Source organism: Chamaea fasciata, unplaced genomic scaffold (assembly GCF_029207755.1).
Source record: "Chamaea fasciata isolate MVZ Bird 193981 ecotype frontalis unplaced genomic scaffold, bChaFas1.0.hap1 SCAF_5, whole genome shotgun sequence".
In the NCBI taxonomy this organism is placed as follows: Eukaryota; Metazoa; Chordata; class Aves; order Passeriformes; family Sylviidae; genus Chamaea; species Chamaea fasciata.
In genome coordinates this window covers 35,397,858-35,424,282 of record NW_027094090.1, presented here as the reverse complement: position 1 = coordinate 35,424,282, position 26,425 = coordinate 35,397,858, and the positions used below count along the sequence as shown (strand labels likewise).

The 26,425-nt window shown below is 36.0% G+C and overlaps 1 protein-coding gene across 2 annotated transcripts in view; it reads right to left on the bottom strand.

The window, feature by feature from the left end:
- Positions 1-2,716: 2,716 nt before the first annotated feature.
- The window catches only part of CNOT2 (CCR4-NOT transcription complex subunit 2), an 85,634-nt gene continuing 61,925 nt past the window's right edge, over positions 2,717-26,425 (bottom strand). For both annotated transcript variants that reach the window (XM_066183240.1, XM_066183241.1), the window contains 12 exons: positions 23,481-23,628; positions 22,739-22,921; positions 20,290-20,369; positions 19,001-19,126; positions 16,313-16,437; positions 14,678-14,798; positions 14,409-14,565; positions 12,571-12,632; positions 12,420-12,469; positions 11,515-11,615; positions 10,782-10,926; positions 2,717-3,859 (listed from right to left, as the gene is read on the bottom strand). In XM_066183240.1, the coding sequence (XP_066039337.1) occupies positions 3,773-3,859; positions 10,782-10,926; positions 11,515-11,615; positions 12,420-12,469; positions 12,571-12,632; positions 14,409-14,565; positions 14,678-14,798; positions 16,313-16,437; positions 19,001-19,126; positions 20,290-20,369; positions 22,739-22,921; positions 23,481-23,628 (1,385 nt within the window). In that variant the 3' untranslated portion in view covers positions 2,717-3,772. The remainder of the gene's footprint in view (positions 3,860-10,781; positions 10,927-11,514; positions 11,616-12,419; positions 12,470-12,570; positions 12,633-14,408; positions 14,566-14,677; positions 14,799-16,312; positions 16,438-19,000; positions 19,127-20,289; positions 20,370-22,738; positions 22,922-23,480; positions 23,629-26,425) is intronic.

Here is a 26,425-nt window from a genome sequence, read left to right as displayed (position 1 = left end):
GGGGAAGGGGGAAGTTTCTTTTAGGTGACTAGTAACCTTAAACAGTATTATTTAAAAGATGGACAGCCTTCTTCCATAGCCATGGCCACCTAAGAGCCACTCAGCACCAAGCTGATGGCCCCACAGACTTCTGTTTCCTAGCACTGCCTAGGTCATGCCAAAGAATGCTTCTGGTTTCTTCATGGTCACCAGAAACAGTGCCTCAAGACTCTGCAAAAATCTTGCATCTGACTACACAAGTTCTTATTTGGGTACATTCTCCCTTTCTTCATGGAAACCGTAAAATGGAAACAGACAAGTCCAAGAAGTACTGGCTTAGGGACAGAGAGGATTTCAGACACGCAGCCAAGTGATATGATCATACATCTTTGTAGTGTAGAAATGTCACAGCCATGAGGGAGTGGTGTGGTCACTTGTGAATCCTGACACAGGTGCAGCCGACACTTCACTGAACGTCACAGTCACCTGAAAAATACTTTTACCCATGTGAGTATTTGCAGGCTTCCCTGGATTACTTGGGTCTTCAATCAGATTAATTAAGCCCATGAAGGTTCTCATGTGTTTACGTATTTGTTGCACCAGGCACTAAGGTGGAGGAGATTGAGTGCTGGGTGAGGTGGGTTTTTTTGTTCATTTTTAAACATCCCAGTGGAGCATCCTTAACCCTTTCCTTCATGACCCTCTGGTACCCTTGATTTTTCCACAAGCAGGGTGGTTTGAGTAACAGTTGTTAAAATACAAGGTGTTTTCTGCAATACCAGGTGTAATCAAATCAGTGAAACTTAACAGTGAAATTGAAGGTAGTGGATTTGCAGAGAAAGTGGAGCTAACTATTTCATAAAGCAAAAAGGACTATGAGATCATGTTGGACAGGCCAAGAATAGGAATACTTCTACTTCTTTCCAAGAACACTAGGTTTTTTACTCAGAACTTACCTTGCACACTGTTGTACAAAATTAGTTGTGGGGGAAAACACCTACCTCAAATAAAGGTATTTTAAAAACAACATTCTAGTATTTCCCTATTTATAGTGTTAGTTGGATGTGAAAACATAATAAATTAGCCTCAGACCTTAATTGTCGGTCTGAAAATCTACAGGGCGATTCAGTCACCCATTTGCCACATGTGTGCGGGCTGAGGTTTTTTTCCTTTCAGTAAAAAAGGAATTTTTTTTTTCAATTTTTAAAATTAATATTGCATCAGTCAGTCAAGAAGTGGTTTCAATCTTACACCTTGTTTTCTGTTTATATCTGTTTCTCTTGCTTCAACCCAGAGTGTAATATGAAATTAAGTCACCAGATTTTAAAGCCTCCATATATGCTTATTTATAAGAGGGCCAGACTGTTCTTCCACCTGGAAGGAGCAAAGCACCAGTTCCGTGCTCACAGGTGAGGTTTCCCAAAATCAGGCATTTCCCATCTTTGAAAGACTGGGCAGTTGAATACAACTGTATCATCAAGTATTTTTTGGGAGAACTTCGGTTCCAAATTTCAGCTTAACTGTTTTTAAAGTGTCATAGGTATTTGGTATTTTAATGTAATTGATCTTGCTTTCTTTACCATATGTTGTTAATTTCCATGAACATGAGAAATAGTAACATTTGATTTGAAGAGGGAAATACCACTTCAGGAATCCTTACCAAAAAAAAAAAAAACCCAAATCCCAAGGTCACAGTGAACCTCTGACAGTAAAAAAATGTAACATTAATTGTGAAGGGAACAATATGCTTTTGCAAAATTATCATTCTTAGAATTTATAAATTTATGTTTGGATAATCAAATATATGTTTGCATCTGCTTTGGTTTGAGAAAAAGCCACAACCTTTTTCAGCTGTGTTAGTTATATGGATTATAACCATGCTCTTCTTTCAGGCTGGGAAAACTTTGCTTTAATAATAGAAAAAAAACTATAATCAACAGACTTATATTTTTATGTTGACCATCTTAAAATAGATATTAAAAAAAGTTCAGAATTTAAAATTCGCCATACACCTGACACAGAACCACAGCAAGGCCACTAATGGTTCAATTTCCAAGCATAATTCAATACATGCAAACAAGCTGCTCTTGCACTACACAGAAAAAATGGGGCAAAATGGAAGAACAAAATCCCAGGATTCACTAACATGTCTTTACTTGCTTTGGTAATTTCAGGTATTTTTCAATGATCTCATCACCAGAGGCAACTCAGTGAGAAGTGGCAATCATATCTAGTAACAGAAAACCATCCCAGCAGTTCAGGTTTTTCTTTTTCCACTCAGAACCATTACAGTTTTCAGAACCAGTCTATATTCATATTAATTTGCACCTGGAAGTTCAAGTAAGAGCGATCACCAAATGAAATGTATTTCTGTTTTAAGTGGGAAAACACCAACATGGAACTAAGCTGTAATCAGTTCTAACCCAAGCTTCTCCCAAGTGATGAATTCTTGAAGTATCTTTCTATCATTTGCAATGGTACCCACCCATATTTCTAAAAACTATTTGCTATTATAGAGAGGGGATCTGAAACCAAGGTTACCCAAAGTTTTTGGCCCTGGAAACTTTACTGTGGAAAAGAATATGAAATTTTCATAAATTTACTTGTCAGCAGCAAAAAGACTCTTCAAGTGTCTTAACCACTGTACAGCTCGATAGTTTTAATACTTGAATTTTTTTTCCATTTTTCATTGATGAAGAAATAATTTCACAATCTCAAATCAAAGTCAACACTGCAGTGAGGAGAGCTTTTCTACTTTATTACAAAGAGAAGAAGCCTTTATGTGGTCAGAAAATACAAGATTGATCTTTTTTTTTTTTTCTCTTCCTATGAAACGCTGCTGTTCAAACAGCCAGAGTGAATTGTCTCAGTTCACTTCTTTAAGTCCCATCACATTCACTTGGGTATGGATGTCCTTGGCTGCTGAAAATCTGGCCCTTTAGTGCACAGGGCGACAAAGTAGTCCCCTGACCAGCAGTTCCAGAATGTCCCGTTTTCATATATTGCATCCATGCACACCTCCTAAAAATGAGGTACAGCAGGGCAAACATTTTCCAAAATAGATGTCATATATATAATATATACACATTCGTACATACATACCTTTATTCATGTGATGTCCAAAAATTTAAAAAAAATGTACACATTTATTACAAAATCGTAACAAAGACTGGACAGTGTTTTGCTCATTCTGGAAAGATGAAGCTCAGTAATACACAACTCTGGAAACTAACCAGAGACTGTGGCAATATCTTTCTTCTAAACAGTCAGATATTCTTGCATTAAGCTTGGCGAAAACTGCCTTTCAAAAACAGAAGGGGAAGTAAAATGAAGGAAGCAAACCTTGCTCATCTTTCCAAATGAAATACGAGAAGGATCTTCACATAAAAATGCACAAACATTTTTTATTACCAATAGTGCTACAATGAACAATGCAAATTTTGTTGTCTAATTTTTTGTCTTTTTTCTTTTTTTTTGTTTTTACATTTTGGAAAACTAAGTGGTAAACTTTTGTCAGTGTACTCGCTTGTCTTTACAGACCCAAGCTTGTCTGCTGGCAAAAAAGAAAACAAAAACAGAAATTCAGACCCTGCTCAAACTAAAGAAAAACAATTACAAATTTAGTTGTTGGGCAGCACATAATTAGTAAGGCAGGACCTCAAATGGTGACCCTTCGCATGAGCCAATTGCCAGATCCTCAAGGAATTAAAACCAGGATGCCTGAGCCACATCAGTTCTGCAGTTATGTTGAGTATTGTGCTGAGACAGCCATACCCCAAGAAAAGGGAAGTCTTTAGAAGGCTTGCTGAGCAGGGTTGTAGTTGAAGGTTGATGGCAGATGAGGCCTTTCTTCTAATTTGTCATATTCCAGGTGGAACTCCTACAGTTAAAAAAAAAAAAAAAAAGAAAAAAAAAGACAAACCCAAATAAAACAATGTATCATTTACATGTCAAGACCTGGTCTACCAGCCATACTTGAAAAGCACAAATACAGAGGAGATAAAGTACTAACTTATCCTAAGGTAAAACTTACCCTAAGGTAATGATTTTGCTATTTTAAATTTCATATTTTAAGGAGAAAAAAGTAGCAAATTACATCAATCCTAAGACATTACACCTGCAACACATAGGCTCTCCTACACTTTTGAATGCAACATGACCCTCAGAACCCTTGTTATCTCAAACAATTTTATATATGCACATACAAAAACCACAAATACACAATCACAGCATGAGCTGAATTATAAACAAAAGCTGTCTTTCAGTATGTCAGGAGTACAGAGGTTTATTCTGGATGAACCGAAGTTTGGGAATATTTTTGTGTCACACTGCCAGACGAAACAGCTTCTTGATGCACCAGGGGAGGTTCAGGTTGGACATCAGGGAGGTGTTCAAGAAACAACTGGACTTAGTGCTAAGGTCTGTTCGACATGGTGGTGGTCAGTAAAAGGCCAGATTTGATTTTAGAGGTCTTTTCTAACCTAAATGATGCTGTGAAAATGTCCAGGTACTACTACTGAGACCCACTTATGCCAAAGTTTATCAAAATATTCCTCCACATTTCATACTCGTATTTAAGCCCCAGGCACACCAAACCTGAAATCTTGTATTTTTCAGACCATTTCAGCAGTTTAACTATGTCTCATCCCTATTTTATCTTCCTTCAAGAAACAGGTAAGCAGAAGTTTCAGAACTGTTCTTTAGGGGTACTTCTTGGTAATTCAACAACAACTTTAGACATGCACAGTAATTTATTTTATCTAACTTGGTGAACCTCAGCAGAACATCATCTGTATCTGCAAAGCAAACTTAGCTCACTATTTTCGCACACAGACGAAAACACACAAGTAATGAAGAGATTATTTTAGAACACTCTCTAAAGTGATTAAACAGTATACTTCAGTACATGCAAATCTGTACTCAATTAATGCAAGAGCAGAAATAAAATCTAGGAAATCCAGCTCTGAGACCTCTCTTCTTTCAAGGCAAAACAAAGTCCATTTAGCATAGAAAGAGCATTCAGCATGGTAAGGAAACAAAGTAGTAGAAAATGTGAAGCATTCTGTACTACCCTGAGAATATTGTCCCTAAAACTGGAAAAGCCTAGCAAAACCTATGTGAAGTTACAGCCACCTGCACTGAAAAGCTGCACACCTGCTTCATTTCTAGTTCCCAGCTCTCTACTCCAACCAAAGATTATTTTAGGTTTGGGTTTTGGGTTTTTTTTTTGGTTGTTTGGTTTTTGGGGGTAGTCTATTTGTTTATTTAGGTGGTGTGTTTGTTTGAACTTTTTTAGATCATATATACTCAAGTGAATTGCTTCTGGCATCCCTGAAAAAACCGGCATGCCAGTTGGTGTATGTTCTCCTTTCGTGCAGATACACACGTGCTGAGACTGAAGACTGAAGACTTCTGACTTGGGTAAGAAGCAAGATCAAGGGGTACAAGTCCATACATGTACTTTGGAGTCAAAGGCTGGATTAGGTTGGGTGGATCTCAGGGGGCCTACAGGAAGCATGGAAAGGGACTTCTTGCAAGGGCATGTAGTGATAGGACAAGAGGGGGGGCGGCCTTAAGCTGAAGAAGAGCAGCAAATAGATCGGGTATTAGAAATAAATTCTTTACTATGAGAGTGGCAAGACACTGGAACAGAATACCCAGAGAAGTTGTGGCTACCCCACCCTGGAAGTATCTAAGACCAGGTTGGATGGGGCTTTGAGCAACCTGGTGTAGTGGAAGGTGCTCTTGGCCATGGTATGGGGGTTGAAATAGTTGGTCCTTAATGTTTCTCTCAACCCAAACCATTCTATGATTCCATGATCTCCAGTAATTCTGCAGTCATTTTATAACAGAAAAGATACCACTCAAGCTTTCTCTACCTTTCATGGCTGTCAAAGTTTCTATCTTGCACATAATCATGGAAGGGCCTGCAGATACTATCAATCTATGTTCACCTTCAATCAGTTAACTGAACTTCCTCAAGCTCTGAAGTGTCTTCAAAATTACCCATGGAAAATTCCTAATAGAACTAATAAGATACAGCAAGTATCAGAAAACAGACAGCATCAGTATCCTAAAAAAAGGGTTTTTTTTGTTGTGAGCCTCTACTGGCAGTGGGAGCTGCAAACATGGTGTCAGGAATAAATGCTCAGGGGGCTGAGCAATCCTTTGTGTTCCACAAACTGGAAGTCCCTCCTCCAGAAGGAGAATGTCTCCCTATCAAATATTCTCTGCAAGTATGTGAGTTCATACTTCAAAACTGTCATTGGCTGCTAAAATAAACAGGCTTAAAACAGCCTTCTTGATTTGCATCCCAGTGTCAGTAAAGCTCAAATTCAATCTTCAGTAGCATATATGAACACCTGAAGTTCTATCTGACAATACCTAAAAAAGAACACATTGACCGGTATTTCTGTAAACCAAAAATGAATTATTTATTACACAGGAGAAAATACTTACATTACAGGTATGCTTTATGTTTTCGCTTTTGCCACTGTGGTTTAGGATGTCAACAGCAGCAGTGGTATTATTTAACATAAACAGATATAAATAAGATGTAAAAAAAAAAATCCATTTATCCATCGATAAATGTGTTAAATTGCTTTCTTTTCCACATGGACGTAATAATTAAAACTTAAATATCCTTTATTAACCAGGAATAATGAATACGGAACTTGTGTGAAAACTTACAGCATGTGTGACACTAAATAAACTGTTCTATGCAAAGAAGATAATCACTTCTCATATCATCCTGCAAGCTTGCTTTGATAGCAAAGTTACATCAGACTGTACATGTACAAACTGTAACAGGCAAGGATACTTAAGGTAGGAGAGGATTGCTTAGGATGGTTCACAGCAGTTAGAGAGTAAAACTAAACAAAAAAGGTAGCACAATAGGTAGCATCCTGAGGACAAAATATTCTGGATTGTCTAAATCCATGAGAGCAGAGGGTAGAAATACCATGGCTAGATTAAAAATTCCGAATTTTTAACTTAAAGGTAGCATTTAAACTGACTTAAAGATGGATATAATGACCCACTTTAGGGGCTGAGCTGAAATACCATGCCACATCTTTACGGGAATAATAAATTTAACTTTCTAGTAATTATGAAACTATTTCAATTAATACTGATCTTGACAGGATAGGGAATAATTTCATCTAGACAGCAACCCTGACAAGCAAACAAAAATTTAATTTTCTCTCCCATAAAGAATTCCATGTTTTATAACTGTAACATCAATGTAAAAAGGTTTTATAATCTTATACTTAAATTAATTCTCCTTACTGAAAAGTAAGAAGGAGAAATTCTAGCAGCTTACTTCACACAACTTAAGTCAGAATTTTAGTTAATGTGCCAACTGCAGAAAGCACTTTTGGTGTCAGTTACTTCCCTTCCTCTCTCATGTCTCCTCAACAGCAGCAAACTATAGCCAAAACCTCAGTGAAAAATAATCAGTGTCTTTAACCTCAGCATATTTTCCACATGCCCTAGGATGAAAAACCATGTAATGAACATCTGTAATAAGAATTTTTCTGCTTTTTACTTTGCATTAAGGTGATTTTGAAGTTTGTCATTCATATTTTTTTTTCTTTTTACTACCATGTGTCAAAACAGAATCAATCTGATTTAATTTCCTAATAGTTTAGAAATTCTCATTACTCAGCTACTTTGCTGAATTTCCTTCTTCAGTCTATTCTCTATTATGAATATAAAAGTAGAGCCTATAGTTTAACAAAAAAATATATTATTTGATTTTTCCTGAAGAAGTCATTCAGCCTTGTTTACTTTTGTTAAAACCAATCCAGAACACTAAATCTACTAAATCACAACTGGCTTATGTTTTTTACAAACCAAAGTCTTAAGATTTAGTCATGTTATCTAAAGTAAACTGCTGGATTTCACTGCAGCAGTATTTCATAGTGCACTGTAATTTAAAATAGGGACAATAAATACATAAGCTTATAATGCAAAATCCACTACGTCCACAAAGCACAACACCTTAGAGTATGTGCTGCCGTATATTTGAGCATATACACTAGAAAAAGAACCAAATTTATAAAGCACCTCGAAAAATAATTGAATATGCACATAGGAGACAGTAATTTACGAGCAAGTATTCCTGTATGCCTGCTTCAAAGAAGGACTAATGAAATTGTTGAGCAGCAGTTATTATTGTGGCCTTCTAAGGAACTGATATTCCCAGTATCCACTACTAATGTAACAGTTATAATAAGAGATGGCAATTCATCAGAATTCTTTTTTTTCCAGCTCCTTACAGGTCTGATTTCCTGAAATATTTATTAATTACTTCTGCATTTGTTAGAAAAAAAATTACTTGGCCATACTTTTCTTTGCATCCAAGGCAACACAGTGTTATCAAATATTGCTGTCCTTGTTAGGGTAAGTCTGTATTAGTCTTCCTCAGAGGAAATGTCCACTCCAGAAATTAACACCAGTAGTAACAACACTACCATGGAAAGCTAAGATCGCACAACATGCACCTAAGTTCTTATTTATTTATCAAAGGTGAAAATGTCACAGAATTATTTCCAGTATACAACTCCTTTTCCATGCAACAAAAATCTCAATTTTTCCCAAAATCATTCTCTACCTTCCTGTGATCAGTGCTCAATTTGCCTGCTAAAAGTTAAATAAAAATTTCAAAATAATATTCCAGTTCAATTTTTAACATTATGGAATACACAAGCCCAGAAGAAAAGCTATTATTGCTTCTTATGGACATTGGGGGGGAATAAATAAAATAATCACATTCCTTGTTGCAATACCACTGCAAGTGCAAAACTTGAGAAAGTACTATCCCTCTCCTTACTAGCTATCACTTGCTTTTTAATGTTGGGGGAACTACTTTCAGCATGCAAATAAAAAGAAGAGAATCTATGCAGATCTTGTGAAAAACCATACAGAGAACAGTAGTGTTCCTATCTCTCCAGTATCTCAGGAACGCCTTCCAGGAGGATGGAATGTACATCACTCAAGCACTGATGCTAGTTTAAGAATAGCACTCAGGATTCAAAAGAGAGACAAGTAATGTCTTAAAAAGTAATGCTAAGCATCAACTAGCAGCACCATTTACTACATTTTGAAACATTTACTACAGGTAGAAAAAGGAGACACTGAAGAGGTTACTATCCTTATACCATGGATAATGGGAACCACTTCCTCCTAGTGAAATAACATGTTGTGTGTCCACACAAGCTAAAACCACAATTCCATTGATATAAGAAACTACATGAGGCTCATGGCTTGTAAATAAATGGAACATGTTCAGTTGACTCCAGAAAAGAAATCTATCCCTTGAAAAGGTAACTACTTCCCCTCTGATGTTCTTGGGCAATAATGAAATAGCTTTAAACAGCATCTTGGGGAACCTAAGGAAGGTATACCATGCAGCAAATGAATAATTCAAGTAGAAACAAAAACTTTCCTTGTTTGGGTTCTCTTTTTGAGGAGTGGTGCTTTTGTTTAGAAGTTTTGGAATTACCTTGCACTTAGGAAAAACCATAAAAGCAGGGCTTGCCATTAAAACTGTCAGTTACAGATTCTTGGGTTTTTCTGTGGCAGCAGAGGCAACAAGTCACACGTGCAATTGAACTAAAGAACCTCCCACATCCTTCAGGGCAGCTGGAATGTTAATTCCTGAGAGGAGTTTGCACAAACTATGCAAAATTACTGGGTGGAGGGAGTGGGGGAGGAAATAAAAATAGCATGTATCCAGTTAATGTCTAGATGGCAAACTGCTGTATAGACAAAGGAGGACACTGAACTTTATTATCTTTAAAATGGACACATCAAGAGACATGTAACTATTTCATGCAATGTTCCATACTCTTCAAGGGTAAAGATACAACTTGCCCACAGAAATTCGATGCCTTTTCAGCAAGCAACTCATAAGTAGGGCTGCAGGTGAAAAGATTTCTTAATCTATTAAGTACCTAAGCGCGTGGAACCACAAAATATAGTTACAACATGCTAGAATCACACCTCTGAGAGTTCAAGGCTTCAAGGTTAATCTGATTTAATCTGTTGTTCTTAAAAGAAAAGAACAGTGTGATACAGTATCTACAGATGGTCTGACATAGAACATTACTGACACTATTAATGGACAAAATGGGACAAATATATTAAGACAGCTGGGAAGGGAAAAAAGCTATATATATAGCTTTCTGATTTTTTTAATGCCTCTTGGTCTAGAGTATAGAAAACAAGCATCATGGAAATATGCCTCCTCCTTAGAAGAAGTTACCTATTTAAAAGAACTCTCATTTTCAAACAACAGAGCATGAAATTCCCAAGTATGGTTAAGGAGAGCTGGTACCCAAAAACCAAAAAAGCATTCCCTGCACACATCCTACATCCATTTTAAATTCCTAAGTGAGGTGTGGTAGCATCCCATTTATTTTTCTAAAGCAAAATAATAAAATGTTTGCAAGTACAACTTCTAAAATGCCAAATAATGCTTTTCATTTTTCAACTCTATGAAGGGAAGAGCTGTGGGAAGGGCTTTCAATTTAACAAAACTCCTAAAAGAAGTCTTATGTCTTTGTAAGTCCCAAAGAAAGTTACAAAGAAAGAAATAAGAGAGAGCTCCTTTTCCACAAGTAACCCAGTGTTTCAGACCACCTTTTTTCTCCCAGACACCAGAAATTAAGGTAATGAACCTAAATAACAGGAGATTAGAAAGTTTGAGACTTGTGTGAAGATTTTTGTGTTTTACTCTTGTCTCTGTAAAAGTACATGGCTGACAGACCAAAAATATCTGCAAAAGGGAAAAGAGATACCTTAGCTACTTTCCTCCAGTTAAGACAGTCAAAGAAGTAATATGTTCCCCTCTCGTACGTATTGGTTTTCATTGTTGGCTCCATGCCGGGTGCCCTGGTGATCCATACTCGTTCTTCTTTGTGGTATCTCCAATCCCGGTTAAATCTTTCATTTGTAATACAAAGGAAAAGTAATTCTTAGTGTTAGTTATCTGAAATTGACTTAATAAACTAACTTTAAAGGTTTCAATCAGAACTGTACAATGCATTCAAATCCCAAACAGAATTTCTATGACATGGTTAAACCTGTGATTTCATACCTCTTCCATACAGTTATTACACCTCAAACTAAAACACAAGAATTTGAAATTTCAAATCTGGTAGGTTCTAACAACAAACTCTTTTTATGAGTGTTTACTGGTTCTTATTTCGTTGATGACAGGTAAGTTACACATTAAGTAATGACTGGCACCTGCCATTTGTTCTATGGTGCTTCATAATACAAAATACATGAGGTGGGGTTTTGATTTCCACTATACAAATGTAAAAAAAAACTCTACAAAATGACACCAAGGCTGGAGGAGGTATTTTAAAAAAAGATTTACAGTTCAAGACTGACTAAGCTTTTTGCTTTCAATGTCCAACTTGTTTGGGTGTTCCATTTTTTGGTTTTTGGGTATTCTTTTTTAACATCTGCCATTTCATTATTGCAATAGATTAACTCATATAAGACTGACAAAACAGTTGAACGTACAGCTCTACTGCTGCTAATAGCTGTAATACATCTCCTCCATTCATGTAATAGAGATAAAACAGGAGATCTTCTCCATATCGGCCAAGTTTTATTGCAGCCAGCTGCAAAAGATTGAAGAAAATGAGGATGAAAAACCACAATAGATAAATGTTTTAAAACACACTACCCCATTTAACAAAAGGATACATCCAGAACTTTCATCCTTCCATTCTAAGTGCATTGAAAATTATATTCTAATATAACATGAGTAATAATTATTAAAACAATCAATTTTCCTTCACTTTTACTTAACCTTTCCAAGTTAAAGGATACAATAGAAAAATACAGATGTAACGAACAGGCAAGACAGAACTTTCTCCCTGTATCTGTTTACTTTATTTGAAAAAACCCAAAAAACCAACTTCTGCATGTATTTGCTCCCTTGACACCCTATTAAGTAACACTACTAAAACTTCTTATGCTATTTTTTAATGAACCCTACAAGCAGTTGAAAGAAAATATCCCTCAAAAAATTCCTTTTCATGTAGGTATGGAATGCAATAGATAAATGAGAACACAATCCTGAGCTTATCTCAAGAAGAAATACCTCCATTTAATTTGCCATTTGAATTATATCACAAAAAAACTTCAACTTCACGTGAAGTGCAAACTCTTAAAAACATACTATGCTTTTTAGCTACTCTTTCGCATGCCCATTCTCTTTTTGTAAGATATAATGGGTGCTTGATGCATCCAATCAGCCTGTTAACGCAACGCTGCTTCTAGAACAACTGAGGACATGCACAAAATGGACTGATTTTGAACATTACCTATCCGAAAGAAAATCTAGAATATTACTGGTAATAAATTAAGAAAAAATGCACACACACACACGCGCGCGCACACACACAGACACACGTACTCACCTTATCCCTAATGTGAATGTTAGTTAAGTATTCAGATGGAACATGGAAGTCTAAAAAAGAATCGGAATTGATGCAACTTAATTATTAAGACATGTAAATGAATATAATTTGCAAATATTAATATTGAATTAAATAGTTATTTCTCTCTTACCTATGTCTTGAGGTCGACAAGGTGATGATGCCCACGGGGACGCAAATTTGGGATAAAGATTTCTGAAGAAAAAAGAAAAGCATAAAATTATAAAAAATTATAAAAATGAACCTCCAAACCAACCAACCAAAAAAACCCCTTCGTAATCAATTTCACACAACCAAATCCCTAGCTGGGGTGAAAAGAAAGAAGGAAACTTTCCTAAAGCTGTTACATTTATTAATTTTCTTTTTAATATGCAGAGCAAGGTTGCATTTAAACTGCTATGGGGAACTACAGGGTCAAGATTTCCTTTTAAGTCTCTCTCTCCTTCAAGTTAGGTGCTATAGGTCCTAACCTTTTTCAGGTATCCAGTGTTATTAATGCAGGGTTTTGATTTAATCAGGAATAGCTGTCACAAGCCTGGTGGGTTCTGATTTATTAGCCTATGATTTACAAGGGGAGGAAAAAATTATACTGGCAGGTTGCTTTTTAAAACTAACCAGTGAAGATTTTACACTTCTTCAAAACAGGAGATAAAAGGAGTAATTTAAACCACTAGCAATACAGAATTTTGAAATTTTGTTTCTAAAAGAAAGTTTATTGTGCTAAGGTTTTATGTCACACAATATTTTCACCAACCAAACTATGACACAGAGCAGAAAAATTTGCCTTTTCATATGTTTTTAGTTTTCCAAACAACAATCCGTAGAGCAAGTGAAGAACATTCAACATAAGGAAAGATGGCAGGCCAGACACTGAGGTCTGCCCAGGCTGTTTGCAAAGCTTTTCTGCAGCATAAAGTAAAACCAGCTTTATAGTATAGGAACTGTCTGCATCAAATGTTAACCCTATCCTCTCCATCCAAGAACCTAAATACACCATATACAGTAATTAAATATTAAAAATACAGTTATTTACAGCATAGCAGCTAAGAAAAGCAAAAGAATAAGGAGCCATTTTTCCCATGCTTGATGTCCACATTCATTAAGCTTCCCTGATTACAAGCAGCTCCATATGAATTTATAAAAGATGGAAACTATGTGCGTATGCTGCCTGGCCTTTGCTTTTTCAATATAGTAAGTGCAAACCTTAAAATACATATACTACTCTGTCTATAAGGCTAACGCTATATAAATCTGTGATGAAACAAAAAGGTGTGAGATTTTCAGCTGAAAGTTGGAGCACCAGAAATTAATTTTTTCTCGCAACTGCAGTCACCCAAAAGACACCAGTTTTGTCCAAACTGATCTGAGTTCCTTCTGTAATTAGTGGAAAAAGAGAAGCACCCTGGGTTGACTGGTTATTCATCTCACCTGTCTTAAGCACTTCTCCCACCGTTAGTGCAGTCACTGTGTGTTTTTCTCCCCACTGCCTCTATAGCAAACTTACATGACTAAACTAGTTCACTTAGGTGAACTGAGTCACTGGAGGTTAACTATATACCTACACCTTCATTTAAACTAATCTTCAGTGTAGCCTAACACTGCAGGTGTTCTGTTCATTATTACACTATAGAAATCTAATTTATCCCCAAACTGCTGAGAGTTAAGTGCAGATGTACCCAAGGAATATTATTATTAGAAAGGAATGTATACATTACATTTATAAACAATATATTGTCAATTCACTGAAGAAAGTCCTAAAGAAGTTAAGAGAATAAGCAAAGCCATTAGGTTTAATGAAAGCTTGCCCTGAAGCACAATTTTCTTTGCTATGAAAATTTTATTTAACTGTCATAACATTTTCAAATTTTATTTGGCAAACCAGTGTGCGGGTTTGATAGCCAAGTGAACGGACTATGAATGACAGCATAATAAAACCAAAAGTGTATATAGGATTAAACCCCAGAAACTTACTCAGGAGAGTTGAGATTGAGACCTAGTGTTGTTAAATCACTTCCTAATGCAAGATGTACCATTCCTGGATCTGTCTCTGCTGCCCTGATGAATGTTAACAAGCCAATCATTCCAAACTGGTCCGTCACCATCCCTTGAGGAATGTTGGTAACCCGACCTGGGCAAGAAGAACAAATTAATTTTCTCCTTTTAAGAAGTGGAGGAATCAACAAGATGATCTAAATGCCTGTCAAAACTTTTAAAGCAGAAAAAAGTGGAATGACACATACCATCAGGTAACACCTGGATCCCTTTTTTCTGCTGGTTGTTGTTTTGCGTAGTTGAACTTTTATCTCCAGGAAACTTGGGCCCATCTGTGCTGGATGATGTTTTGCCTGATGTACTCAAATTCTATTAAAATAATTTGCAGAGTTGGTATGATGAAAACGAACCAAAATGGAAATACTTATTGACTGTATCTTTTCAGTCAAGCACTCTAAGCCAGCACATCAAGTCACTCTAAAAAATGGCATCAAGCTGAAGCCCCTGAGTTCTGTTGACAAACCTTACATACATTTACCATTTTCCAAACTATACCTGTCATACAGAATTACTATTAATAGGCTAAAAGTTTGCAGCCTAAATAAATAAATTATTTTACACTTGAGTTGGAATACACAGTGGAATCCCAAGTGCCTGTGACTACAGGTTCTTTTGAACTTACCACATCATGGATTTTCCCCATAGTCTTGCTCCTGCATAACTCTCTATGGCACAGTAACAGGTAACACTCAAGCCAATTTCAGGTGCAAACAACATATAATTGGCACATTTGCAGCTACCAGGAAAGACATGTAAACACTATGTCTGATATAAATACTAGGCCAGACTACGTCTGTCAAGAAAAATGACTATTCTCCAGGAATCTATATACTGACAAAATATATTTGCCATATGTATAATTTTTTACTCTTTAATAATCTTTATAGCAAGTCTACAGTTATACAATTAATCACATTTACTCCCTCTCTGCTTACTGTACACAGTACTAACGGAACAGAACATTTACCTCAGGATAAAACTGGCCACAACACTTGGGGTCAGACTTCCTCACGTCCCTTTTTTTGAACAGTTCATTTTTAGTTCTTACATGAGTTTGTAGTCATGTCTACTACTTATTCACCAGTATTTATGCCACAGTCATTAACATATTTTTTGCAATTAGAAGTAATAAAACAATCAGAAACTAGAACATTTTGTCAAATCCTGTAGGAAAGCGTTCTCTGCCATCAATGTATTATTCACCTTTCATTTGCATAAAATAGCATTTTTTTATTACAAAGCTTTCAGAATAAACAAGGAGGAAAAGCTCATAATCTTATGCTCTAAGCTATATATCTAATGCACAATAATTATACCAATACTTAGGATATAAAGTACCTCACTAGTATACAATATAGTCATCAATGCTCACTATTAAAAGAGTTTGTTCCCTCTGAGTCCATGTCTCCATTAAGCATTTTACCTTATAGTGATATTGTACCACTTAACTTTGAATGGATTGGACAACTTTAGAGAAAAATCTTATAATGTGTAGATTACTACTACTGATGAGAGGCATCAGTACCAAAAAAATGAGCTACAATTGACAGAAAAAAAAATTACAAATTCCAAACTTAAAAAATATTTCTAATTCCCAAAAGTTTTGACATGTCCAAGAAGGGTGACTTTGGACCAAAAACCTTGCTGAGAAATTCCATTTACATAGTTACATTTCAAATGGGGTTTATACAAAATCTCTCATTAATTTGGAGGGACAAATTTGAAAATCTCTTATTACAAATATGATCACTGACCATTTAAAAATATAATCATCAAAATAAGTATGAACACTGAAAATGAGAGAAGATTTAAGGTTCACTTACAGATTTGTTGTCATCATTACTCGATGTTGGATCTTTGTAGCTGGAGCCTGGTAATGCTGGAAAATCTTCATTGTGTATTGAAAAGTCCTGGGACTGCTCACTTGCTGGTTTTGTTACCATTCCAACTATCATCAAAATGAAAGCAAGAATGACATTAAATGACTGCTAAGTAAAGAATTTTTCTTCTGCTGATCTTGCTTACTGTCCATTTTCATTACGCACAAGCTATACAGCGATGACTTAAGAAACAGGTAAAGCAAAACAAAGCATATTCATCCAAAACATCCACACATATTAGACTGAAGCCTCTTATGTAAGCGTCAGCTGAGAAACACTCCAGGTTATAATCATAGACACATCCACTGCACCTGTTTCACGCATCTAAGTAACCAAATAATCTTTACAGGCATTGTTAAAGCCGTATATTTAGGTAAATCCACTGATGAAGGATGTACTGCTTTTAAAAGTGTAATACATTTTTTCTCTGTCCCCTAAGTGCATGAAGAATTTTTTTGCATAATCTCTTCAGAAGCACGTATTCTCAAAGGACAACCAGCTAACTTGCAGCAGAACATGTCAAAAACAAAATACTTGCCTGTGACATAAAAATGACTCCTACTTTCAGTACAAAAACTGAAAACATTTAGCCTGCAACTCTCAGTGCTCTAACCATTCTTCAAAAAAAAGCAGCCCAGTCACATTGGAACATGGATACTGCCAACTGAACTGGGATTTCTTTTTTAATGCCAGTTAAAACCAAACCAAAAAAGCAACCATGCCACACACCCAAGGGTGACTAGACTTTGCTGAGTCTAGTCAAATACAGTGATTTGGTTGAAAAGAACACTGCACTATAGGAACAGAAGACAGAAGGAAGTCTAGGCCCTGTTTTTTGAAGATTCTTAGTATATGGATAGGACTAAAATGGTTCAGTAGATAACAACATATGACTTTCTTCAGTGTTCTGGAATTAGAGATAAAAGTTTCTTTATTTAAGAAAAAAAAGCTAACGCTGAGTTTATCTTGTTTCTGCTGTTCAGCCTTTTCATCCAGAGTTATTACAATTTTTTCCACTGGATGAATAAAATTGATAATGAATTAACTTCAATGGATACACTTATTCCATTTAAAAGTTATTTGAAGTATAATTTTCCTGAATAACTAAGCATGAAGAAAGTAGGTCTGCTCTCTTTCAAACCTTCTCTTTCTTGTCCACAACCAAAAGTGTTATCCACGTTTTGTGCTGGAAGACAATATCTAGTGTATTTCACATTTCCATTTTTTGATTGCTTCTACCTCCATACATATCTGCTGCACTAAGCAGATGCTCAGGGTAGCTCTTCAGAGAACTTTATTTCGTGGTTTATCATGCAGTCATGCAAATAGCTATGCTAGCACCAAAATGGGGAAATGGTGTAAGCACAAGAGCAATTACAGATATTTTTATGCTGCAGTTCTGTTTAACACTGAATTCAAGCTCCATGCTGGAAGTACATCTCTGTGGCTTTCCCTCCTATCTTCTATCAATTTTTCACATTCTTTCACTTCAAAGAAGACACACTGTCTTCTTTTTTCAGAGCTGGAACTAGATGGTCTTTAAGGTTCCTTCCAACCCAAGTCATTCTATACTGGACAAAATCTTACATAAGCCTTTAGCTGTGTTAAGTCTCCACCCATGCTTGGTGTGAGTTTTGAGCGTCTTTATCTGGGGAAGTCACTTTTTTCTTGTGTTTAACAATTCAGTTTAACAAATTTAACTCTTTCTCACAGCTATCTTATGCAGAGGGCCCTGGTTATGCCAAATCCATAAGGCTACTTGCTCTTGATAATGTGGTATCTATTTTGTCCAATTGAAGTTGGAGCTATCTCTGAAAAACACTAGCGTTTTATAGTTAGAAAACATTAGGTTATTTTTGGTTCAAAATTTGACAAGTGTCACAAAAATAACTTACGGTTATTAAAGCAACTTTTCACAGTAGCTGATGCAACATGCATAACAAAATCTACTAAAGCAATAACAGAAAGAAAGTTTTGTGCCTCACCCTAAGCTTACCTGAATTTTTTCAAGACCCAAATAATAAGATTTGTGTCCAACTAAAGGTTTTTCCTTTTATTATTTTTTAACCTGTACAGCAAGAATTATATGACACATACTTGGAACCTGAGTGATAGTAATTGATGCTTACAGGTTATTTTTTGAAGGGCACCCTTATGTTCATCATAAGGGTGACACTCAACAGTACAACAGAAAATACTATCAATAAACAGCAAAAGTTTACAGTATGTTTACAGGTTTCGACTTTTTACCCAGTAACACCTCTATTAATAAAACACTATTCCTGCAATTTCATACTCAGACATCAACAGCTCTTGTATACATGCACTTTGAATAAAACCTATTACCTAATAATTTTCTAGTGTGAACCGGCTCAGAGCAATCATACCATGCAGACCAAAAACCCCAACAATCCCTACTGACACTAAAACTAAAACAGGTGAGTTCTAATACTTCTGAAAGAGAGTCTCCAATCATAGGCATCGACTATTCATTTTTAAAAATGAAAAATAAGTCTTAGCAGCTCATATGTCTGGCACTTTTGAAAAGACTGTCTATTGACTTATGAACAGCAAAAGGTGAATCAAGCAAATTTCATTTCATTCAAAGAGCTTTCAAAAGTATCATCTTACCATAGGGTGCCCTTCCAGCTAAAGGGTTTATTAATGGAGTTGGATTGCCACTTCCTTCCCTTCTGTTTCTGTCTGCTAGTGCTGGAAAATCTGAGAGGTCCAGTCCCGTCACATTTTCACTTCCATCTACAATACAAACAGGTATTTTTAACTCCCTTATGTATTTTTTTTCAAAGACTTCACTATGAGCAAGATAAATGTAGGACATATTTTCTTTCAAGTTGTTTTTTCTCCTGTAATTATTACAAATAACTACAGCCTTTGTGTTACAAGACTACCCTAAAGAGCATCAGTATGTTTGAAGTTTGCTTTCAAATGATAGCTAGTCAGTAGCATTTAGTAAGGTCTACTCCTCTTGAATTAAAGACTGTACATGTAAAATACAGGCAAACTAGAAAAATTACAGCTCCAGAACAGGTATTCAAATTTGTTTTAAATCTCTTCTAAATTTGAAGAACTATCAAGAAGAAATTTGAGAGACTAACCCATATTAGCAGCAGCATCAAAGAGCTCTATTGTCCTTAGATAAGGTAAGATAAATCTGAAGCAGCTGAAAAGCCAATGCAGTGCAAGTTACATGGGAACACTTTCTGATTTGCAGCAGGAAATGCTAGATAGGTGAGGCCAGAGCTGCAGCTCTACAAAAATGTCACTATGTCCTACGGAATGCCCAAACCCTTCCACTCTTGTGACATCACCAGCACCTCAGGTTCCTTCATATACACAGCCATATACAGACACATCAGCACACATCAACCTAAATCATTTACGGACGAATCATTTATGGGAAAATCATTTATTTTCCCCTCTCTAGTTCATTAAATTCAGGTGAAGAAGTAATTCCCAGAAAAAAACCACAACTTAAACAACTGACTGAAAGGATCACGTGATAAAACAGCCGTTAAAAAGGAGTTTGAGATAAAAAAAAAAAGCTTTCCCACTGCTTTTATATACCCAATGTTTTCATAGAATAAGGATTTTCTTCTCCAATACCCTTTTCAAATTCAAGAGCTGTTTTGCTTTTATAACTGAGTAAGTACAATCTATAGGCACATGATGTACAGCAAATATACTACAGAACTACTTTCACTTTGTCTTCAAAAGTATTAAAATCCACTGCTATAAAGTAGTACCAGTTATCTAGCACTGCTCTTGGAGCAGTGTTCCTTTGGAACATCCGAAAATTATTAGAAAGTTGCACTCCAACAGAAAAAAGTATTTTTAATTAGATTTATTTAAAAAAAGTCTCCACTGTAGTTTAAGATCAATATTAAAGAGAGTAAACTCACCTGTTCCATTAAAAATGTTACTTGATAAGGAGTTATTCATTCCAAATGCCTGATTCCTGTTCATCCCAAATCCAGACATACTGTGAAAAAAATCCAGGAAGTCAGACAAAAGGATATATATATACTTTGTATTTCTAGTGGAAGATACTAAGGGGGGAAAAAAAGGTAAAATTATTTCAATCCTAAGCAACCCATATTAGCCTTGATTTTTAATTATTTTCTGAAAACACCTGAGGAGCAGCAACAGGCACTGCTCAATCAGGTCAACTGAACTGACTTCAAAACAGCTTAGTCTTTTAATAGCCATTGTGTATTAAAACATCTCTCAACAAACAAGTTATAGCTAATGCGATCATTACTCAGTAATTTCATATACAAAAATGAAGCAACATTAAATGCAGTAGTTAAAAGTCAGATTCAAGCTGTTCATTGGCAAGTGGGAAGCTGGATCATGAAAATTACCAAGTTTGTCATGACTCATTTATAAGCTGAACATCATGACCATGTACAAATGGTGCTACTGTGACCAGAGTGATGGTCTCACAAAAGGACATGCGTTAAAGTTTCATATAGTCAAGCAAAAATGTTTGAAAACATCTAAATATCATCTAGGACTACTGTGGTCGCACAGACACCTTCACAAATAATCTGCTGCATCCCGTGGGAGCTGGAGATGTTGAGACGGCCAAAGGTAGGCCCCCAGCTGAGTGAAATTCTGAATGTCTGCCCTGTGGGAAATCACAACATCTACTTTTCCCTTGTAACTGGATAGAAGCTGGTATTTTGGAAGTCTCCATAAACAGAAATATGAAATGGTTCCCTAGTGGAAATTTTACCTATGCAAACTTTTTACAGTTAAAAATCTGAAATATTTAACTCTAATTTGAAATACCTTCAAACATTTAATGGTCAGAAACCTAACCTAAAAGCTTTCATTGCTTCAACTAAGCCCCTATTCAGAAAATGCTCCTTGAAAGTCACATAATTCATGCACCTGACAAGTAAAAGCCATAAATTCTTTTCCCCAAGAGTAATTTCAAAACACCTCAATTACCAAACACCATTGGATATGTACTACTACTATACTTCCATAGGTTAATAAACTGTGGAATAAGAGGCAGTCATTGTTTCAGAGATATTTCCTTCTCAATCTGCAAAACTTGTAGCTTATTGAAAGTGAGAAATGCAAACAGAAAAAGATGAGCATTTTAATTCAAATGTTCCTACACACAGGGATTTCATTATCTACCCTACAGCTGAATGATATTTAAACAAGAACTTTGTATACATGTATCAATATCCAATATCACTGTGCTCTACACAGAGTTTTTAGGTATATTACTATTTCATCTGTTTGTGATATCAAATTTCAAAAATACTTTAAAATATTGACTTATTTTCAAAAATACCTTAAAATATTAAAATAATTAAAAATCTTTTAAAATTATCAGCTCTACTTGCCACTAGACAGGATAGAAAAGGCAAATTCTGTGTAATCAGAGGCAAGATACAAAGAGTTTTCACACTCCAGGACCACAAACTGCTATTAGTGGGTCACTACTTGCTGTGCTTGAGAACAGTATCTATATGCCTGTGTCAGTGTGAAACTACAAAACTGAACAATCTGATTAATATTCAGGTAACTGTGATGTTAGTCTTCACTTTATCTATTTTGTAAAATACTGGATTGGGTTAGAGGTGGCACCTGACCACCATGAGCTTGTTTGTGCTCCATCTAATAGTCACTCCTCTAAGGAAGGGCCTGAAGGAAGAAAAAGGACTTAACTGGGAATACAGAGATCATGAGATAATGGAACTGAGCTTCAAAAGCAGTCAGCCATGCTAAGCTGTGACTACACAAACTAAATAATTAGAACTAAGACAGGGCTTACTACAAGTTTATCAATATGAATGGAGCATAAACACAGCACTATAACACAGTTCAAGCCTAATGATTTAGTATCCTTCCCAGGGTTAGAAAGAGAAGCAATTGAGAAACTTTTGGCGTCCAAATGAGCACTAAGCCCTTAAAAAATGGCAAGCCAGTTCTCTGTATCATTCCAGAATTTAAAGAAGTAAAATACCAGATCCTTACTGTGTCTGAATCAGTTTACTAGTCTTCCAGAATAACTATCACGTTTTTAAATTCTGCCTTCTTCCCAAAGTCCTAGATGAACAGTTTTAAAGCAGATGCATATGCTGAAAATTCAGGTCACGTTTGAAAAATAAACTTGGGAATACATGAGAAACATCACATACTTTAAAGCAGACATATCAGAAATTCAGTAGTCAGAAAGAGAACTTAGCTTAAAGGCCACAAGGACCTTACAAGAATATTTACAAGGAGCCTCAAAGTTTATTGCCCAGACATGAGTACACGACACAGGTTTACATTTCCAGAGCAGCATATCTACTGCCGTACAGGGATGGTCCAGTTAAAGAGCCTTACCTGTTCACAGTAAAAGGTTGTCGAGAGGGTTGCTGCTTTGGCATACATATTATGCTTGGAGAGCTTCTGTTGGGGCTGCCTAACCCTGAACTGCTCATGCTGTTTGTCCTGCTGGGAATTCCAATGCCCTGACCAACCTGGGAGTGGTTCATCATATTCCTAGGATTCATAGGCAATATCCCCCTGAAAGAGAAAAACCATCCACAGAGATGAATCTGTACAACAGTATTTGGCAAGTTGTTGCAACTTAATTTGTGCTTAGTGACAAAACAGTGTGTTTGGATTACTCTCTATAATTCATGCAGTTTTGGATTTCTTCAGAAATACCAAATGACCCATTACATGCTAATCAAGTCCTTCATCAGGTTTAGATAAATACTTAAGTATTATACATATGAAAAGGTGTTACAGCTCTTTTCTAATGAGCACTTCAGACCTACCATGTTTATATTCTTATGCAGTGTACAACATCATAGCAAAATTTTAACTGTACAATCAAATAACAACCTCTTACATTCTGAAGCAGAATTTGCCAGCAATTTGTCCTTTACATACAAAAATAAAATACTGTCTTACAGTAAATCCTTACTTTTTTATGGTATTATTTCCCTAACACAGGCAGTGGTCCACAGAAACTACTTTTCTTCTTTTTTTAATTTATCAGACTGTAAAATATGCAGAACATTTAACAAGAGCTCTGCAGAAAGACACAATGGCAGAAATATCGGCTGTTGATAAATACCTGCTCGGAGATGGAGGCGTGTGAAGTGACATTGTTGGTACCCCTGTTGTTGGCGTTACGTGGCTCGGTAACTGAGTGCCTTGTGATAAGCTGCGATTTAACTGAGGGGTATTGTTGCTCATTCCCCTCATTGGAAGGCCTAGTGCACCTATTGAAAAAAAATTCAGAGGGGTGGAGATATAGAGCAATCAGGAACAAGGTCTTCTCCATCAGGTATAGATGGAAACAATTTATGCTGACAACGTACAAAAAGGTGCAAAGACTGAAGGAAAGTGCAGTGTAAAAACTAAGTCCTTGTCTGGATAGTAGAAACTCAATCATCAAATTTAGCCCCGTTTCTGTTTAACTATGGAAAGGCTCTTTAAAGAATTTCTCTGCAAGTCACAAAATTTTGTTTCCTTTGAGACGTATACTGTAGATGGAGGGTTGAATTTTGAGTTTTTCAATAAGAACACAAAAATCCACAAATTATCTCAAAAGCATTTTAGGAAAATCAGTAACTGCACTCAAGAAATAGGCTAATTACTTTTGAATAAATAAGTATGTATCTGACCAGCACTTAGAACACTGATTTGCCTTGCTAAAAATTAAGCAAATCTCAGATAAAAAAGAAAGTGATGGATCTTTAATTAACACTAGCACTGGTTTTAGGACAACGAAAACAACATTTGAGGCCAATTCTCTTTATGGTTCAAGTTGCTTCTTTATGGCAACAGTACTTCGCCATCTGTGATCAAGTTTGACCTCATCAGAAAAGAAAGCAAGCAGAATTTTAACAGCCCTCCATTAGCATTTAGAAACATATATAATGGTTTTAACAATGTGATCAAAAGTATTTTCTACACAAACAATTGTGTGTGACAGAAAAAAGCAAGCACTTCAGTGAGGTAAAAAATTAAATTACTTTAACTGAGAAGAGCAGAAAAAAGCCGGTTACTGTCCTGTTTCAAAAATGTCCAAAAACTTTATTAAGTTTTTCATCATTCTCACATCACTTTTCTGCGTTTTAGAAGTTTCAGAATTATGTTCAAAGACAAGAAAAAGTCATTTAGCGCAACATGGCAATAATAACAAACTTAGCATTATAAAAAATGATGGCTGTGACAGTTCCCATTGCTTTGGCATGAGGCTGCTGAGGCAGACTGACAGAACTCAAAACCTTGTCCTGCAGACCAAACAAAAGAAAATTCTGATGGATCAGCACTGTCTCATGATACAACGCTCCAGCAGAAGTGCTGAATATGCCAGTGTATGACGTGATTAAATACTAAGAATGTGAAGAACAGAAACAGCATATGCTCAAATTATTATCACGGACAAGGTCTGAAGAAACCTCCCAGCCACTCAGCTTTTACACTATACGAACTGCAATCTGTGTCCCATTCTACAATTTGCAAATCCAGGGAGTTTGCAATAAAACTCAAGTGTGTAACACTCAGATTTATCTCTATACATTCAGACTAAGAGGTAGTGTGTCTTCCTATAACAAGCATCCTAACATTTCATTAGAAGTTGATTACATCGAAGTGTTTACTGTAAATATTTTGGCAATTTGCTGCATCAGAATAATTTCAATGAGCATAAATATGTATTATAAATAATATTTCATGTTGATTAACAATTATATGGTATTTTAAAAATAAAACAGTAAAGAAGAAATACATACACTTTCAAACTAGATACAGCACACCAAAAAACACAATAAGGATATTCAACTTAATTTCGTGCAAGCATCTGTTTTAGCAAAGCCAGTTTTAGACTGATGGTTATTTCTTCTTATTGGCTTTCTTTAAACTAGATTTTTATTGATGAGGGTTGTTACAGTGAAGTAGAACCATATTCTTGGCAAGGAGGGGCAGTCAAAATATTCACTGAAAGAAGGAAAAAAAACCAAACCCCAAAGTCTTTTTTCTTACACTTTCTTTTTCCACTTTTCTAATTGAGACGATATCTACATGGGCTTTGCTGGAGGCAGACCAATGAAATGGCCAATTCCCTTCCTACTGGTTAAGTTCAAGTTACCTGAATGCTGTAACATGACATCTTGGTTAATGACTGACAGCTACCAATCATTAAAAGTGCATAGGCACTACCAGCTTTGTTTTTCCTGAAGAGTATTTTAACCATAACCATGACTTCAACAAAAAAGTCTCTTGTCACTTTTTCTCAAGATCTGGTAGAAACTAACACGTGGTAATATGTACTTTCAAGGTTCTAGGGATAGATGTCCCCATGTTACAGAGATTACATCCTAGGCACAGCAACCAACTAAATGAAAAATCAAGTTGATAAAAAGGATGACCTTCAAAAAATAAACAAATAACTGTGATAAACAGAATGAATAAACTATTTCAGTATCTGTATACAGTAAAGTCTGAAAGGTTCAACAGTGCCAGAATCAGCACTTAAAAGACAAGACCCAAACATGACTCTCAGACTGGCTACAAGTTGCTCATATAAATCTCAGTAGCATAATAAAATGGCAGTTTATATTACAGGGTCACTCATCAACAGTCACAGAGATAGGAAAAAAAATTCCAAAAAAATACTGCCACAAAAAAACAAACACTCTCCCTGCCCAAAACTCCACTGTATTTTTTAAACCTTTTGAAGAAAGCCAAAAGACGCTGAGAAGGCCATGCATCTAGCAAACAAAGCTTTTAGTTTGTCCAGATAAAAAAGTCCAGACTCTCTAAAGTACTCTGAAGACACTTTTTCTTGCAATCTGAGTCAGACCCACTTAGCCAGACAGCAAAAAACATTTAAAAGCATACAGTGACACAGGAGAGATGATATTCACAACCAGTTTTACTTGCAGAACTGTACCTAACTCAGATATTCTGAGAGACTTCCTGAGTGCACCTCTCAGTTACCAGGAGGTTCAGTTCCCAATGTTGGTCCTTAAGTTAGTATTACACCATTACTGTTGCTCTACAGCTCTTCTG